Source organism: Salmo salar, chromosome ssa01 (assembly GCF_905237065.1).
Source record: "Salmo salar chromosome ssa01, Ssal_v3.1, whole genome shotgun sequence".
Classification (NCBI taxonomy): domain Eukaryota; kingdom Metazoa; phylum Chordata; class Actinopteri; order Salmoniformes; family Salmonidae; genus Salmo; species Salmo salar.
In genome coordinates, this window is record NC_059442.1 from 54,741,192 (window position 1) to 54,757,917 (window position 16,726).

At 43.2% G+C, this 16,726-nt stretch overlaps 1 protein-coding gene across 3 annotated transcripts; it reads right to left on the reverse strand.

Annotated features, from left to right (window-relative positions):
* Positions 1 to 6,969: 6,969 nt before the first annotated feature.
* On the reverse strand, positions 6,970 to 14,436 carry LOC106605046 (PWWP domain-containing protein 2B). Of its 3 annotated transcripts, none has more exons than XM_014200295.2 (3): positions 14,079 to 14,436; positions 10,023 to 11,744; positions 6,970 to 8,702 (listed from the first exon to the last, which is right to left on the reverse strand). In XM_014200295.2, exons 1-3 carry the CDS (start codon positions 14,216 to 14,218, stop codon positions 8,696 to 8,698), a joined length of 1,869 nt encoding a protein of 622 aa, XP_014055770.1. In that variant the 5' UTR covers positions 14,219 to 14,436; the 3' UTR covers positions 6,970 to 8,695. The 3 variants fall into 3 exon arrangements, with proteins under 3 accessions (XP_014055770.1, XP_014055778.1, XP_014055787.1); XM_014200303.2 differs by having other exon boundaries at positions 10,019 to 11,744; positions 14,079 to 14,434; XM_014200312.2 differs by lacking the exon at positions 14,079 to 14,436 and adding an exon at positions 12,938 to 14,049.
* Between the last annotated feature and the right edge of the window lie 2,290 nt (positions 14,437 to 16,726).

The following is a 16,726-nucleotide window of genomic DNA, read 5'->3' on the forward strand; positions in this document are numbered from 1 at the left end:
CCATTCTTAGCCTGTAACTTCGGTAATTTGTGTGGTATTAAAAAAGATTCTGCTAATATCTAAAATCACGTAGAATTACAAATTCCTCAAAAATACAAAAACTTCAATTTTTCAAACATATGACTATTTTACAGCATTTTAAAGACAAGACTCTCCTTTATCTAACCACACTGTCCGATTTCAAAAAGGCTTTACAGCGAAAGCAAAACATTAGATTATGTCAGCAGAGTACCCAGCCAGAAATAATCAGACACCCATTTTTCAAGCTAGCATATAATGTCACAAAAAACAAAACCACAGCTAAATGCTGCACTAACCTTTGATGATCTTCATCAGATGACAACCCTAGGACATTATGTTATACAATACATGCATGTTTTGTTCAATCAAGTTCATATTTATATCAAAAAACTGCTTTTTACATTAGCATGTGACATTCAGAACTAGCATTCCCACCGAACACTTCCGGTGAATTTACTAAATTACTCACGATAAACGTTCACAAAAAACATAACAATTATTTTAAGAATTATAGATACAGAACTCCTTTGTGCAATCGAGGTGTCCGATTTTAAAATAGCTTTTCGGTGAAAGCACATTTTGCAATATTCTGAGTACATAGCCCGGCATCACAGGGCTAGCTATTTAGACACCCAGCAAGTTTAGCACTCACCAAAGTCAGATTTACTATTAGAAAAGTTTGATTACCTTTGGTGTTCTTCGTCAGAATGCACTCCCAGGACTGCTACTTCAATAACAAATGTTGGTTTGGTTCAAAATAATCCATTGTTATATCCAAATAGCGGCGTTTTGTTCGTGCGTTCAAGACACTATCCAAGGGTGACGAAGGGTCACGCGCACGACGCATTTCGTGACAAAACATTTCTAAATATTCCATTACCGTACTTCGAAGCATGTCAACCGCTGTTTAAAATCAATTTTTATGCCATTTTTCTCGTAAAAAAGCGATAATATTCCGACCGGGAGTGGTGGTTTTCGTTCAAAGATAAAACATGGAGTCAACTCGTGCACGAGCCTGAGTCTCACAGTACTGTGAGTAGCCACTATCCAAACGCGCTAATGTTTTTCAGCCAGAGCCTGCAAAGCCACGATTCAGCTTTTTGCCGCCTTCTGAGAGCCCACGGGAGCCGTAGGAAGTGTCACGTAACAGCAGAGATCCCCTGTATTGGATAGAGATAATCAAGAAGGGCAAGAAATTGTCAGACAGGGCACTTCCTGCATGGAATCTTCTCAGGTTTGAGCCTGCCAAATGAGTTCTGTTATACTCAGACACCATTCAAACAGTTTTAGAAACTTTGGAGTGTTTTCTATCCAAAACTAATAATTATATGCATATTCTAGTTTCTGGGCAGGAGTAATAATCAGATTAAATCGGGTACGTTTTTTATCCGGCCGTGAAAATACTGCCCCCTAGCCATAACAGGCTAACACATTGTTTCCATCTGTTTGAAGTGTTTGATACCATTCCATTGATTCCATTTAAGCCATTACAATGAACCTGTCCTCCTATAGCTCCTCCCACCAGGCTTCTCTGATTTAATCACAATTACCCTGTTTCCCCTCTCCTTTCTACATGAGCAGATGGTTGGGGCCCACTCAGCAGCGATGAAGCCCACTGTGATGTCCCACTAGGCTGGGCACCAGCAGAGAGACCAAGAGGGAGGGAGAGACCCTCTGGCTGAGACATAGGAATTCAGTATCCTATCCATCTCTACTGGAATATGGTTATGGTAACAGAGGTGGTTCTGAAATGAGTGCTGTAAGAGAGGAAGAAGCAAAGCAAGAGGTTTTACTCAGCCCAAAATCTGTACACGAAAATAAGCTCACGAAGTGAGGAATTTTTGTATTGAGGTCAATGACAGGGTCGAATTTGGTCAACAACATTTTTTATTGCTAATGCTACGTAAGACTTATATAAAAGTATATACGTTTTGTAATGGTTAGGTTGTTATGAATGCACTGATATAAGAGAGACGCAGACTCGGTCTCAACATTTAAGTCTTTACTGAAGACTCGTCTCTTCAGTAGGTCCTATGAATGAGTGTAGTCTGGCCCAGGAGTGTGAAGGTGAACGGAAAGGCACTGGAGCAACGAACCGCCCTTGCTGTCTCTGCTTGGCCGGTTCCCCTCTATCCACTGGGATTTTCTGCCTCTAACCCTATTACAGGGGCTGAGTCACTGGCTTACTGGTGCTCTTCCATGCCGTCCCTAGGAGGGGTGCGTCACTTGAGTGGGTTGAGTCACTGACGTGATCTTCCTGTCCGGGTTGGCGCCCCCCCTTGGGTTGTGCCGTGGCGGAGATCTTTGTGGGCTATACTCGGCCTTGTCTCAGGATGGTAAATTGGTGGTTGAAGATATCCCTCTAGTGGTGTGGGGGCTGTGCTTTGGCAAAGTGGGTGGGGTTATATCCTGCCTGTTTGGCCCTGTCCAGGGGTATCGTTGGATGGGGCCACGGTGTCTCCCAACCCCTCCTGTCTCAGCCTCCAGTATTTATGCTGCAGTAGTTTGTGTCGGGGGCTAGGGTCAGTCTGTTATATCTGGAGTATTTCTCCTGTCTTATCCGGTGTCCTGTGTGAATTTAAGTATGCTCTCTCTCTTTTCTTTCTTTCTTTCTTTCTTTCTTTCTTTCTTTCTTTCTTTCTTTCTTTCTTTCTTTCTTTCTTTCTTTCGGAGGACCTGGGCCCTAGGACATGCCTCAGGACTACCTGGCCTGATGACTCCTTGCTGTCCCCAGTCCACCTGGCCGTGCTGCTGCTCCAGTTTCAACTGTTCTGCCTGCGGCTATGGAACACTGACCTGTTCACCAGACGTGTTACCTGTCCCAGACCTGCTGTTTTCAACTCTCTAGAGACAGCAGGAGTAGTAGAGATACTCTGAATGATCGGCTATGAAAAGCAAACTGACATTTACTCCTGAGGTGCTGACCTGTTGCACCCTCGACAACCATTGTGATGATTATTATTTGACCCTGCTGGTCATCTATGAACATTTGAACATCTTGGCCATGTTCTGTTATAATCTCCACCCGGCACAGCCAGAAGAATACTGGCCACCCCTCATAGCCTGGTTCCTCTCTAGGTTTCTTCCTTGGTTCTGGCCTTTCTAGGGAGTTTTTCCTAGCCACCGTGCTTCTACATTTGCATTGCTTGCTGTTTGGGGTTTTAGGCTGGTTTTCTGTACAGCACTTTGTGACATCAGCTGATGTAAGAAGGGCTTTAAAAATACATTTGATTGATTGATTGATATAAGTGGACGCAAATGGCATTTCGGCAACTTTGCAACAAAAAACTATTGGAGTTGTGCCTGTTTTCAGAGATAGATAGAGGACTCATCATGGCTATAACCCATTTTAGCATGGACATTGCCCTTCACCATTTTAAAGTAGTCAACTGGGTGGGGATTCCTATGAGTTGGGAGTAATCAGCCAATTAAGAAGAAAAGGTTCTACTTTAAAATGGAGATAGCCTCAATGGCGCTGACCATGCTTTCACAGACACTATAATTGCACAGATAAAAATATGAGTCCTCAATATATCTCTTTCGCCTGTTGTTCACGCGCGTATCTGCCTTTCCATTGGCTAGAATGGTCCCACCTGATCACGCCTCCTCCCGCCTTCTCTATATCTTTGAGGACATGTATTTCTATTGTTAGAGCGGTCACTTGACTATATTGTCAATGTAACAGACAATCTTTGGTGCTTGTTACAAAATGGCCACTGCACTAAAGTAAATCGAAGCAGGAATGTAGGCTGCTAGGGAGATTGTGACGAATGTAGGCTACACTTCACTGGACATCTGTGGAACATACCTTTTCTCCTTTCCCCATTACCATCATTATGCTAGGCTCCTAATACTGTCTCTTTGTTTAAGTTGTGTGGCCCTCTGTGCACAACCTAGTATAAAGATACAGATTCTTGGAACCAATGGTGCAACCATACTCTCTCTCAACGCAGGGTTTCGAAAATGCTGCAAGCCTGCATTCCTTCCCCTCACTTGCGTTTGAATGGGGTCTGGGGGTAGAATGGATGCTAGGAAACAAACACTGAGCCAAGCGCAGCTCTGACCATGATGGTCAGCATCATATTTGGACAAGTTTAGGGCCAAAGGAAACAGCCTGGAATGAGAGCTATGAAATCTCTGGCAACAGTGAGAAAAGCAGGTCAGTAGTTTGAGAGAAGTCAGGGGTATGGGAGGGGTGGGCTGAGCTTTCTGAAGTTCCTGGTAAGATGATCTGATTTGGAGATGGGAGGGGGGTTACCTAACACTGGATTGGGCCGGCGTGCTGCTGTCCTCCTGGTTATGCAATAATGACATACAGGTAACTGCCAAAATAATGGAAACACGAGTATGAAAAATGAATGCACTCATGACTGTAAGTCGCTCTGTATAAGAGCGTCTGCTAAAGTTATTTATTTTATTTAACCTTTAACTAGGCAAGTCTAAAATGACTAATTGACAAAAATGTAAATGTAAAATGTGTAAATGAGGATTCTGGCAGCTCGTGCATTTCCTTGGCATGATTTACAGTACCAGTCAAAGGTTTGAACACACCTACTCATTCAAGGGTTTTTCTTTATTTTTACTATTTTCTACATTGTAGAATAATAGTGAAGACATCAAAACTATGAAATAACACACATGGAATCATGTATTAACCAAAAAAAAGTGTTAAACAAATCAAAATCGATTTTATATTTTATATTCTTCAAAGTAGTCACTCTTTCCTTTGATGACAGCTTTGCACACTCTTGGCATTCTCTCAACCAGCGTCACCTGGAATGCTTTTCCAACAGTCTTGAAGGAGGTCCCACATGCTGAGCACTTGTTGGCCAAACCATCTCAATTGGGTTGAGGTCGAGTGATTGTGGAGGCCAGGTCATTTGATGCAGCACTCCATCACTCTCCTTCTTGGTCGAATAGCCCTTACACAGCCTGGAGGTGTGTTGGGTCATTGTCATGTCGAAAAACAAATGATAGTCCCACTAAGTGCATACCAGATGGGATGGCGTATTGCTGTAGAATGCTGTGGTAGCCATGCTTGTTAAGTGTGCCCTGAATTCGAAATAAATCATTGACAGTGTCACCAGCAAAGCACCCCCACACCTCCTCCTCCATGCTTCACGGTGGGAACTACACATGCAGAGATCATCCGTTCACCTACTCTGCATCTCACAAAGACATGGGGGTCAGAACCAAAAATCTCCAATTTGGACTACAGACCAAAGGATACATTTCCACCAGTCTAATGTCCATTGCTCATGTTTCTTGGCCCAAGCAAGTCTCTTTTTATTATTGTTCCTTTAGTAGTGTTTTTTGTCAGCAATTCAACCATGAAGGCCTGATTCACGCAATCTCATCTGAACAGTTGATGTTGAGATGTGTCTGGTACTTTAACTCTGAAGCATTTATTTGGGCTGCAATTAATGAGACTGGTGACTCTAATAAACGTATCCTCTGCAGCAGAGGTAACTCTTGGTCGTCTGCCAGTTTCATCATAGCGCATTGATTTTTGCTTCTGCACTTTTGTGTATGTGCAACTTTGAAAGTTAGTGAAATTTTCCGGATGTCTTAAAATAATGATGGACTGTCGTTTCTCTTTGCTTATTTGAGTTGTTCTTGCCATAATATGGACGTAGTCTTTTACCAAATAGGGCTATCTTCTGTATACCCCCCTACCTTGTCACAACACAACTGTTTGGTTCAAACGCATTAAGAAGGAAAGAAATTCCACAAATTACTTATTTACAAGGCACACCTGTTAATTTAAATGCATTCCAGGTAATTACCTCATGAAGCTGGTTGATAGAATGCCAAGAGGGTGCAAAGCTGTCATCAGGGCAAAGGGTGGCTACTTCGAAGAATCTCAAATATAAAATACATTTTGATTTGATTAACACTTTTTTGGTTACTACATGATTCCATGTGTGTTATTTCATAGTTGTGATGTCTTCACTATTATTCTACAATGTCGAAAAATAGTCAAAAGAAAAACCCTTGAATGAGTTGGTGTCCAAACTTTGTGGACTGGTACTGTAGGTCCACTCAACCCCTTAGAGGGCAAGTAACACCAATACACAGCCATTTTGAGTGATCACCTTCAACCTATAATGAATCATTTCTATCCACAGGGCACGAGTGTTCAATTGTTTGATGAGCATGAAAACGATGTAAACCATATGCCATGACTGTCTCAGTCACCAGATCTCAACCCAATTGAACACATTTGGGAGATTCTGGAGTGGCGCCTCAGTGTTTTCCACCATCAACAAAACACCAAATTATGGACTTTCTCATGGAAGAATGGTGTCGCATCCCTCCAATAGTGTTCTAGACACATGTAGGATCTATGCCAATGCACATTGAAGCTGTTCTGGCGGCTCATGACAGCCCAACGCACAGCAGGCAGGGGTCAAATAAATCAACACTGACATGACTTCAAATGAATGAGAGCCATCCAGGAGGCTGGGGAAAGTGGAGCAACACAGCACCACACTAATATCAACTCAGTGAATTGCAAGCAGGGGTTAAATTGGGAGCAGCGAGGTAGAAGTTTGACTTTTTTTTTTAGGATGGATGAGAGTTTAGATTTCAATTTGATTAGTAGTTAGTTTTCTATTGAAAAGCATGAAAAAGCAAGAGAGTTGAACAGTTCCACCATTTACAAAGTCAGCTGGTAGCAAATCACTGATAATAAGGAGAGGATGGCTATCATATGACCAGTGTGGCTAGTGGAGGACAGGTAGTTGAGTTACACTAGGTAACAGACAGCACTTCACTTCACTGAGTTAAGCGAGGTGGTGAATGGTTGCATAAAGTTACATAAAGGTAAACCTGGCTAGACCAGACATGTATCACAGTAATGGTGCGGACACACCAGTGAGAGCTAAACTACATCAAGTCAGTCAAAATTAATAGAAGTACATTGAAATATACACAAACCAGCCAGCGCACATATTGCCTGTATATTTTATTTTATGTACATGTAAAAAAAAAAAAAATTTAAAAATAAACTGAAAATAGCCAATAACATTGACCAATGTGGGCAACAGCAGACAGCCATGTAGCTCATCAAATACAGGAATTTCCTGACATCTGCTTCCATCTTAATCATAAACCAGGTGAAAGGGGGAGCTAGGAACTCTCCTTCCCCATTCTTCCTAAAGAGTCAATCAAAACCAAAGGGACTCAAAATGGAACACAAATGCGACAGGAGCTCTGGGTAGCGTTCATTAGGGCTTGCAACAGAAAACTAAAATAAACGATTTCTATTGGACAAGTCCAGGTAGTCCTTGCCCGTTTTCTTCTGTTCAGTGCCTACTGAACAACCCATGGTTCCTGCGGTCCCTCCCTTCCCCCTACTTTCCAACAGTGCTGCTTTCAACTCCAAGGTCAATAAAGGTTGATCCTGCAGTCTCTCCCTCTCCGGACTGCAATCTGCAACCAGTATTGAGCATACAGAGTAGCCACCTATCTCCCCCACCCTTCACCAGCACACTCAAAGAGTTGAATTCACAGTATTCTTACAGCATTTTCAGGTGAATATAAAGCTTTAATTGATGGATAGGGTTTGACAATCTTCTCCAGTGGAAACATTTGATGGAACTGGGTTGAGTTGAAAGAATGTACAAATACACACCCGAGACAAAAATGCAAGAATACAGTGTACACAACCGCCCGTGAAAAAGGTTCAATCTCTGGTGACCCAAAAGTTAAATAAATTTTAAAAAAGTATTCTCCAAGGCCATGAATAGTCAACCTTGATATAAACTCCCGCTGCCTGGCAGTGCTGTAACTCTAGTTAGTGAAAGGACAATGAGCTTACAGCAGGCCACCAAGGTACAGATAAAGTGCTTTTTCTTTACATGACACATTAAATAATGAAAGTGAGTAGAAATGAACTTTGGGATCTCTCAACAACGACCAATACATACCACACTTCTAAAGGTATTCAAACCAAAATGGAAGAGACAAATTTGAAAAGAAAAGTATAAATAACATTACGTCGACATATCCAACTAGCACTGCTGAAGAAGGCTACAAGGATGAATCACTGTATAATAGAAGAAACTACAGTACTATCTCTGGATGGGACAGTTTCACATTCTCATATTTGGAAAGTAAGGAACTTAGTGTAAGACTTTTCACCAGAAATGCAGATATACATTTCCTGGTCTGTTCGAGAGAAGAAAAAAAAAGTGGGTGGGCTTCCAATGAGGATGGCACTGGGACTGAACAGACCTGACGAGGCCCTCTGACTGGTTGTCGTTGAACCACTTCACGACCAATCGGTTCGAGAGGACGTTCACAAAAGCAGCAGTATGGAGATCTTAAGGAATTGTAGAAAGGTAAACTTAAATCGTTATGGATAATAAATGGTTACAGATAATAAATACATTCTGATTTGTAGTGTGTTGCTATTCAGTTTCTACTGATATGGTTAAAAATAAAAATTATTGAAGAATTGTTCCTTATAGTCCATGAGATGCCTCAAACTGGCATTTCTTGCTCCCTTATCCAGTCAACAACACCCCACCTGGGTGGCCATTTTCCTCCAGCCATGTGGGAGGGGGGGGGTGCTGTATAAATAGTGACCCTAGCAACTGCACACGCTTTCTTGCTCTCCTGGGGAGTCAGATTTCCACAAAGCCTTTGAAAGGAGACTATTCTTCAGTCTTCAGATTCTACAGAGAGAGAGAGACAGATGGGACAGAGAGCAAATAATGATTAGGCAAATAATGGCAGTTCGCTTTCCAATGGAGGGACATTCTAACTACAGGCCTAGACTTTGCACTGGAAGAGTTATGCATGTTTACAGAAAAAACGGATTCTCACTTGACCATTCAAGATATGGAACATTTCTAACTGAACTCAAGACAAGATCTTTTTTCAGAAGTCACTCTTGTGCAGTGGTGGAAAAAAATACCCCATTTTCATACTTGAGTAAAAGTAAAGATACCTTAAAAGAAAATGACTCAAGTAAACGTCACCCAGTAAAATACTACTTGAGTAAAAGTAGTTGGTATTAAATGTACTTAAGTATCAAAAGTAAAAGTATAAATCATATCCTTATATTAAGCAAACCAGTCTCGATTTTTCTTTTCTTTTTTCTCCCATAGCCAGGGGCACGCGCCAACACTCACAGACATCATTCACAAATGAAGCAGTTGTGTTGAGTGAGTCCGCCAGAACAGAGGCAGTGTCCTGCTAAGCACTCAAAATGTAACGAATACTTTTGGGTGTCGAAAATGTAAGGAGTAAAAAGTACATTATTTTCTTTAGGAATGTAGTGGAATAGTCAAAAATATTAATACTAAAGTACAGATACACCCCCCCCCCAAAAAAAACGTAAAAATACTTTCAAGTACTACTTAAGTACTTTACACCACTGCCCAAGTAATGAACACAATGCATTTCAGACACTTCACAGCCAGATCTCTGGACAGCTGACGTGGCAAAACTATTTATGAGTTACGGAAAGAATGGCATTCTCAAAAGAGTCTGGTGTGCATTATGAACGTAGTTCAGTCCAGGTGTACCTTCACATGACTACTGGGCCTTCACCAAAGCAAACAGTGGCCCTGGGACCTGTCTGGCAGTGTCATATCACCCTAAGACAATATTTAACCTAGGTGTAGGTGAACAGCCTGGTGCTTGGCTACATGGGGTCTGATTCCACAGACCTATCAACAAAAGAATACCAAGGGAACGAGGGCTTGTGCTTTCGATCTATATGATCAGGCCTAATGTTTTATGACAACTATTGGTAGGCAGACTGAGTCCCTGGGTTCAGTCAACCAAAATCATTCAATTAAGAATATTTTATCATACAAGGGTGAGGTGAACAACAACTTATTTAGGCATTAAAAAGAGAGGATGTATTCTGCGTGAAAATTTTTATGAGCCCAAAGCATTGCCCAGCATGTAGCATTAATCCAAGGTACCGGACTACTGTGTATTTAGTGAACAAACTCAAATTGTCTGAGTGTTGTGGACTCACCTACGTTTCGCAGTGAGAGGTGAGTAGAGAGGTGATCTCGGGGCTCATATGGCCCACGGCCTTGGCAGCTTCCACAATGGCTCGTCGGTACATCCCTTTCTTCTTGCGGTTGAACCGCGACCTGAAAAACTCCCGGAAGGGAGAGAGTTTGGCAACGGAGAGCTGGGAGGTAGTGGGTGAGCCAAACCAGGCCACCTTAGCCTCTGGCCACTGGGCTTCGCAGTTAACGGACTCCTCTTTGCGGCTGCCGCTGATGCTGAGCACCCTCGCCGGCCACCAGGGGAACCCATGGATCTTCCCCCACACCACGTCTCCCACGGCCACCGCGTGGCCCTCCTCCGTCACACACTTGGTCATGCTGCGCGTGTGCAGGCGCACGGTGAGTGGTGGCACAGTCTTGCTGTCGTCTCGCGAGAGCGACGAGGAAGACACGGAGGAGATGTGCTCTCCTGGAGCCAGGTCGCACAGCTCTGGGGGCGTGCCGTCTGAGGTGAAGGATTTTGATTCGTCCAGGCTATCGGTGCTGCACACGGACAGGCTGGAGGAGTCCGCCTTCCTCTTGCGGAAGTTGATGAGCAGCGTGAGGTCACTGTGGCCTCGGTCGGCCTCCTCTCCAGAGCTCCCCGACCACAGCTCCATGGGAGTCTTCTCCTCAGAGTCCTCCGAGTGGGGCAGGGGACCAGGGACTGGCACCCTGGGGCCTTTCTTCCTCGACCCCTCTACCAGCTCCGCCTCGTACACCGTCAGGCTGTCCTCCCCGTCCCCCAGGGTCGTCACGCGGATCTTTGGGGACGGGAGGTCCAGGCCGGCTGTTAGGGGCCTGGGGAGCTTGAGTTTGGGAATGGACACGGTCAGGCCCGTCCTGGTGGCATCCAGGATGTGGCGCTGCTCCTGGGTCTGGGTTAGGGTGGTGGGCTCAGGCACTTTGCCCTGGTGGTCTCTCAGGCCATTCTGCATCAGCTGCTTGGGGCAGAAGGGCTTGACGGAGCCGTGGACCCGAGCTGGGATCTTCATGACCTCAACCTTGGCTTGCGGAGTGCTGTACGAAATCTTAATGACTGGGCTGTGGGGAATGATGTCTACTGCAGGGAACTTTGGTTCGTCATCCCTTTTGTCCTTCCGGAGCCGCTTGCCGTCGTAGCCAGTGGGGCCATTCTCCCGTCTCTTGTTGTTATCCTTGGTGGCGTCTGCGTCCTCTTTCCTGGCCAACTTGATGGACCCCTCGTCGCTGTATAGCGCGTTCTCTTTCCTAGACGTCTTGGTGGTGGGCATCCCGTCTTTACTGTCTTCGTCACTGTTCAGCGTGTTCTTACACTTCTCGCACAACACCTGCCGGGGGCGGAGCCTGATGGTGCTCATGGTCATCTGCCCGGGCTCTCGGGTCCGCCTCTTCTTCCTCTTGATTGTTCGCGGTGGTGGCTGAGGTACCCATTGACCATAGCTGTGGCGGACCCATATGGGCTGAGGGAAGGGAGCGCCTTCAAAATAAGGAGGATATGGAGCCTGCCCGGCAGGCACTGGTGTGGGCAGAGGGGCAGGGAGATGGGCACCTGGTGGATCATTTTCAGTGAGCGTGTTTTCATCCTTTGGTCTATGATGTGAAGCCTGGCTGGGAGGTTTAGTAACTGGCTCCTCTGTCAGTACTTCAAGGATTTCACAACCAGGTTTGAATGCAGGGCATTTCACTGGCTTTGTTGTGACATCTGGTAGGCAGAAAAGCCCAGTCCTATAAGAAAACAGTGAAAATATATACTTTTGTATGTTTTGTAGCTTCTGAGTGTTTGCATCCAATCATGATCAAGTCAAATTGTTTGCGCTCAACATTCACATTGTGAAATAAAGCAGGAATGTCAACTCCTCATCGAGTTCATGTTCAAGAACATTAACTCAACAAAATCTATGCGCAACAGATGCACTCCTTTGACCCTGTCGGGGCACTTATGAAAGCCCTTATGGTTGCAACACTTCAGTTTGTATAGAAGACGCAAATCAGACAACAGATGCTAATTGCTACTTACAACAGATGTTAATGCTGTGAACACGCTAATTTACAAAACCCACTTCCATTTTCCTAATCAGTGTAGTTCATATCCCAATTACTTCAATACTATAAAAAAAGGCAACATCAATAAAGATTTTCCTTTGTTAGAACATTGCACTTTCTACTGGATTGGGGGTTGGGAGACAGCAAGCAAGCAGGTCGTTGTCTAGCTAGCCTATAGTCTGCCCTCCAGCCGTGTGCTACAACCTGAAAGAGCTGGAGTGTTTTTCCCCTGTAAATTCACATGTTCCTTTCCATTCCAGTGGACCTGCAGAGGTAACGTGTCCAAGCCGGGCTCCTCGAAGGAGCCCTTTGAAAGGTAGCTGACAGCAGCAACAACATGGCTGTGCTCGGCTGTCAGAGACAGCAGACAAAGAGACTACAGGAAACCCAGAAGCCCCCCTCCACTCCATCTGACTGAACAAAAACAATCCCATGAATCACTCGGGACCAAGAGGGCCAGGGGATTCACTTGTTTTCATATCAGTGTCTGCTGGGAGCTTGTATGTTATGAGAATATTAATTAAAGCACATTTAGGAAGCCCGAAAGGCGTTTCCCCATGAGCAGCCATTGGCACCTTTTAATAAAGCGGCTCGGCGAGGCCTGTTTCCTGTGCTTTGGGGGAAGACCTTTAAAAAGGCCCTTATTGAGCAACAAAATCTCAGCCGGCCCAATGATTGACACAGGAGGTACAGTCCTGGCCTATGCTGTGTACAAGGTCATACTGGTTAACCGGCCATGACGCAAACACTTGCCATTTAATCTTGTATACGTCACAACCAAATAAAGAGATCCGGCTAAAAAAGTAGACGACATGGAAACTAGAGACACAATGAAGGGAAATGCATTTTTATGAACCTAAAAAGGAAGAACTCACATTTTGACACGACAAGGCAAAATAGGCCTGTATGCCAAACCACTGTTCTTTGTTTAAGCCACAGGGGAAGGTGAATCTCAGGACATTTGGAGTGATCGATCACATGAACATGTAGACCTACTGACAGGAAAAGCTGTTAAGAGTAAAAACAAATAAACCCAGGAAAATATTTAAGGTGCACTCACTGCACTGTACTAGTGCAACACAAGGCCAGAACATGTGACTAGAGTCCTGGTGTGACACACTGCATGCCCCATATTAATACCAATCATTCAAAGAAAATGTTATACCTTAGGCCTATGTATAGGGTGTTAACAATGGGTAGCCTAAATGTGATTTCTAGCCAACATTGTCTACTCTAGTGCACCCTTTGTCAAGCACAAAGTAGGCCTATAGCCTAGTTTTACTGGTGTCTGTAACCTCCTTGGTAACTCAACGAGTGCCATCTTTAACAGCTGTATAATCTCTTAGAGTTTCAGGTCAATCATTTATAAAAAAAATATATACTTAATTGTATCATTATAAGGGTAAAATTCTATGACTGAGTTTCAACCTAGGCCTACAGTAAAAGCACCAGAAGTCGGCTAAATTATTAATGGTGTGATGCCCATCACCTTACATAGGCCTAGCTATTAAAACATGATGTAGGTAGCTCGATGAATTAGAAGAATGCATATACAAAAGTGTAATATGAGAAAGGGTGTTTCAGCAAGGCCTGCCATAGTTGGATACATTGTAGCCAGTCTAAATCTAGACAACAGTGAACTAGCTTGATAGCTAAGCTAACAATGAGGTATGAAGGTACCCACAAATATATGTATAACTAACCCCTGTCTGTGGTACCCACGTAGGCATACTTTTTCTTGAAATGCCCATCCGCATGTTACTTTCACGGGGTTTTTGGCTTTATCCAAGTTTCATAGTAATGATACACGTGTTTATATTCTATTCATATATGTTGGCTGTAAAAGTGAGCAAAACAGATAGTTAACGTTAGCTGGCTAACTAGCTAGCTAAACCCCCTTGGAGTCTTTTGTATAAAGGCCCATGTAGCTACCTAGCTAGTTTAGCCAGCTAACGTTAGCTAGATAATTACTTTGTGATAAATGTATCAAATTATTCGAAAAAATAAGAGACTTACTTTTTATTGCAATCGAGTAATATCCCCATGTAGCTCCTTTCTTGATAGGTTAGCGTAACCACTAGTGTATCGTTAACTATTTGATCGATAGTAACAGGAATCTGAGAGCCGGCCCGCAGCTCCTCTGCCACAGCCTCCATATTTTCCGGCGTGAGATGTCCGGCTTGGCGGTACTCGATCGCGGCCGCGGGAGCCACGATCGCCTCGGTTAAAGATGCTACTCCCTTCTACTTTCGAGCACGGGAGGCTACACCAGGGCACGAAATGATCAACCCCCACATAGTCAATTACAACAGTTCTGCCACTGATGACATCACACAAGAAGAACAGAGGAGAGAAATCTTTTTAAATTGCCTCTCTGTCTTGCTTGAAATTATACAATTTGGCTTTCAGTTTATTAACTCTAATGTAGCCACAATTCAGAAAATATAGCTATTTCATCATTAGCTATACTCTAGCTAAAAGCCATGTCTGCTCTGCTGGTTTGCAGACAATACATCCACCTTTCTTGGAATGACGAATGCATGATTTTTTCGTATTTATTTGTATATTTTCTATGATCTTCTCTTCAAGGACAGGTGTATCGTGCCATTCCCAATTAAATATAGGCTACCCTCTTTAACTTTCCTGGTTTACATGCATCACCCCCATCGTTACTGTCTGTCTGTACTCTGTATCCAAGAAATAAGTAATTTAGGCTATAGCATACAGTCAAATAAGTATACATTATTAGTCACTGTATAGCTTCTTTATAGATGCAGGCACCTGAAATACAGTGACCTGTTAGGCTATATATGGCACTGATTGACTTGAAGAATGAGTTTGTTTTCTTTGGGACACAAGCACTTTATAAACACTATATAATGTCGTGACATATTAGCAGATGTTAAAGCAGGTGCAGCGAAATATGTTTCAAGCTTCAGTAGTGCCAAACAGTGTCAAACAGTACAAACAGTACAATTCTAATACACAAATATTGTATTAGAATAAGTTAAAAACAAACAAAAAATAAGAAGAACGAGCAATATCAGAACTAGCAATGTCATAGTCCGGGAAATATGGTGTGTATAGACAGTGGTGTGTATAGACAGTGGTGTGTATAGACAGTATGGACTAAGATTATTATAGTAAACTGAAACAAAAACGAATCATGAAAAAACTATTTAGTAAACTGAAATATAAATAAACAACCCCGTTTGAAAAGCTAAAGCTATACTGAAACGTATCTTTGACTCCAAAACTAACAAAAAATAAATAAAACCCATCATGAATTATGTTCAGTTAGATTTTTTTTGGTTTGGTTTTCAAGTTTTTTCTTCTAATGGGGTGTCTGTATCTGGCAAGTCATATTGAGATTGACTTCAATTTAAAGATAGACTGAGCAAGATGTACCTTTTTTGCAATTTAGCTGACACTCTTATAGAGAGCAATTTACAGGAGCAATTAGGGTTAAATGCCTTGCTCAAGAGCAGATCAACAGATTATTCACTTAGTCGGCTCGGGGATTCGAATCAGCAACCTTTAGGTTATTGGCCCAACACTCTTAACCAAGTATGGGTAGCTGCAGCCCAATATGGTGACCGAAAATGGGCGACTGGGTGTGTCGAAAGCGGTTAGTGTATGGAACGCGAATCAGCTAATTGGGCAGATTGTTGCCACTCAAGACCGTTTTGCGTGGCTGTTTAGGCTGCACAACGAGTCGATAAGCCGACCGGTGTCGTGCCTGCCGAAATGAAGTGCCTCCTGCCTACTAGGTATCATGGTAGTGTCGCCGGCGTGGCAATTTTTTTCCTGACACGTGATTTTATTTCAGGTAGGTTAGCTGAATACACAAGAAATAACTAATATTGATAACCATCTAGATGTCACCTTGATACATACATACAGTCTACTACTCAATGGGGAGGGCATAATGTATGCCATTTAGTGTAATGTATGCCATTTATTTTTTATTTTTAACTAGGCAAGTCATTTAGCAGACGCTTTTATCCAAAGCGATTTACAGTCATGCGTGCATACATTTTACATATGGATGGTCCCGGGAATCGAACCCACTACCCATGATCTACAACATCAACACTGGGACATAGTGGCCTTCGCTCCCGCTTGACATACACTACCGTCCGGTAACGGCGTGGGAAGTAGCCAATATCAGGGTGACAGTCACAGTAAGCACACGCATACAAGGCAATAAGCAACAGTTCACCCATCATCAATACTTTTCATCATAAATAAACAATCCTCAGTTTTATAATTGAAAATGTACAATTATTTGTGTTAAACTAACAGCCCACTCAGCAGATGAAGTCCATGGACGTCGAATTATGGGTGATATCAGGCTGCTATTTCGCCCCAAAATAGCTAATCCCAAATGGGCTAGGTTTAGTCCGTCCTTTTTGGTTTAAATTTAGCCGAAAATCAGCCTGACCGCTAGCTTCCTGTGCTCGTTGAAAACATGAGATCAACGAAAATAATGTTATTGAGTAGCCCATAGCCTATTGATTAAATTATGGTGGCTTCATGGAAATAACCACAAAATATGAATGTCTTTTAGACAAAATGAACTTGTCATGTTGTCAGATGTTTTGACTTTGGTAGAATATGACTGAAAACGGCTTGTAATCTTATGGGTGCACAATTTAACAACT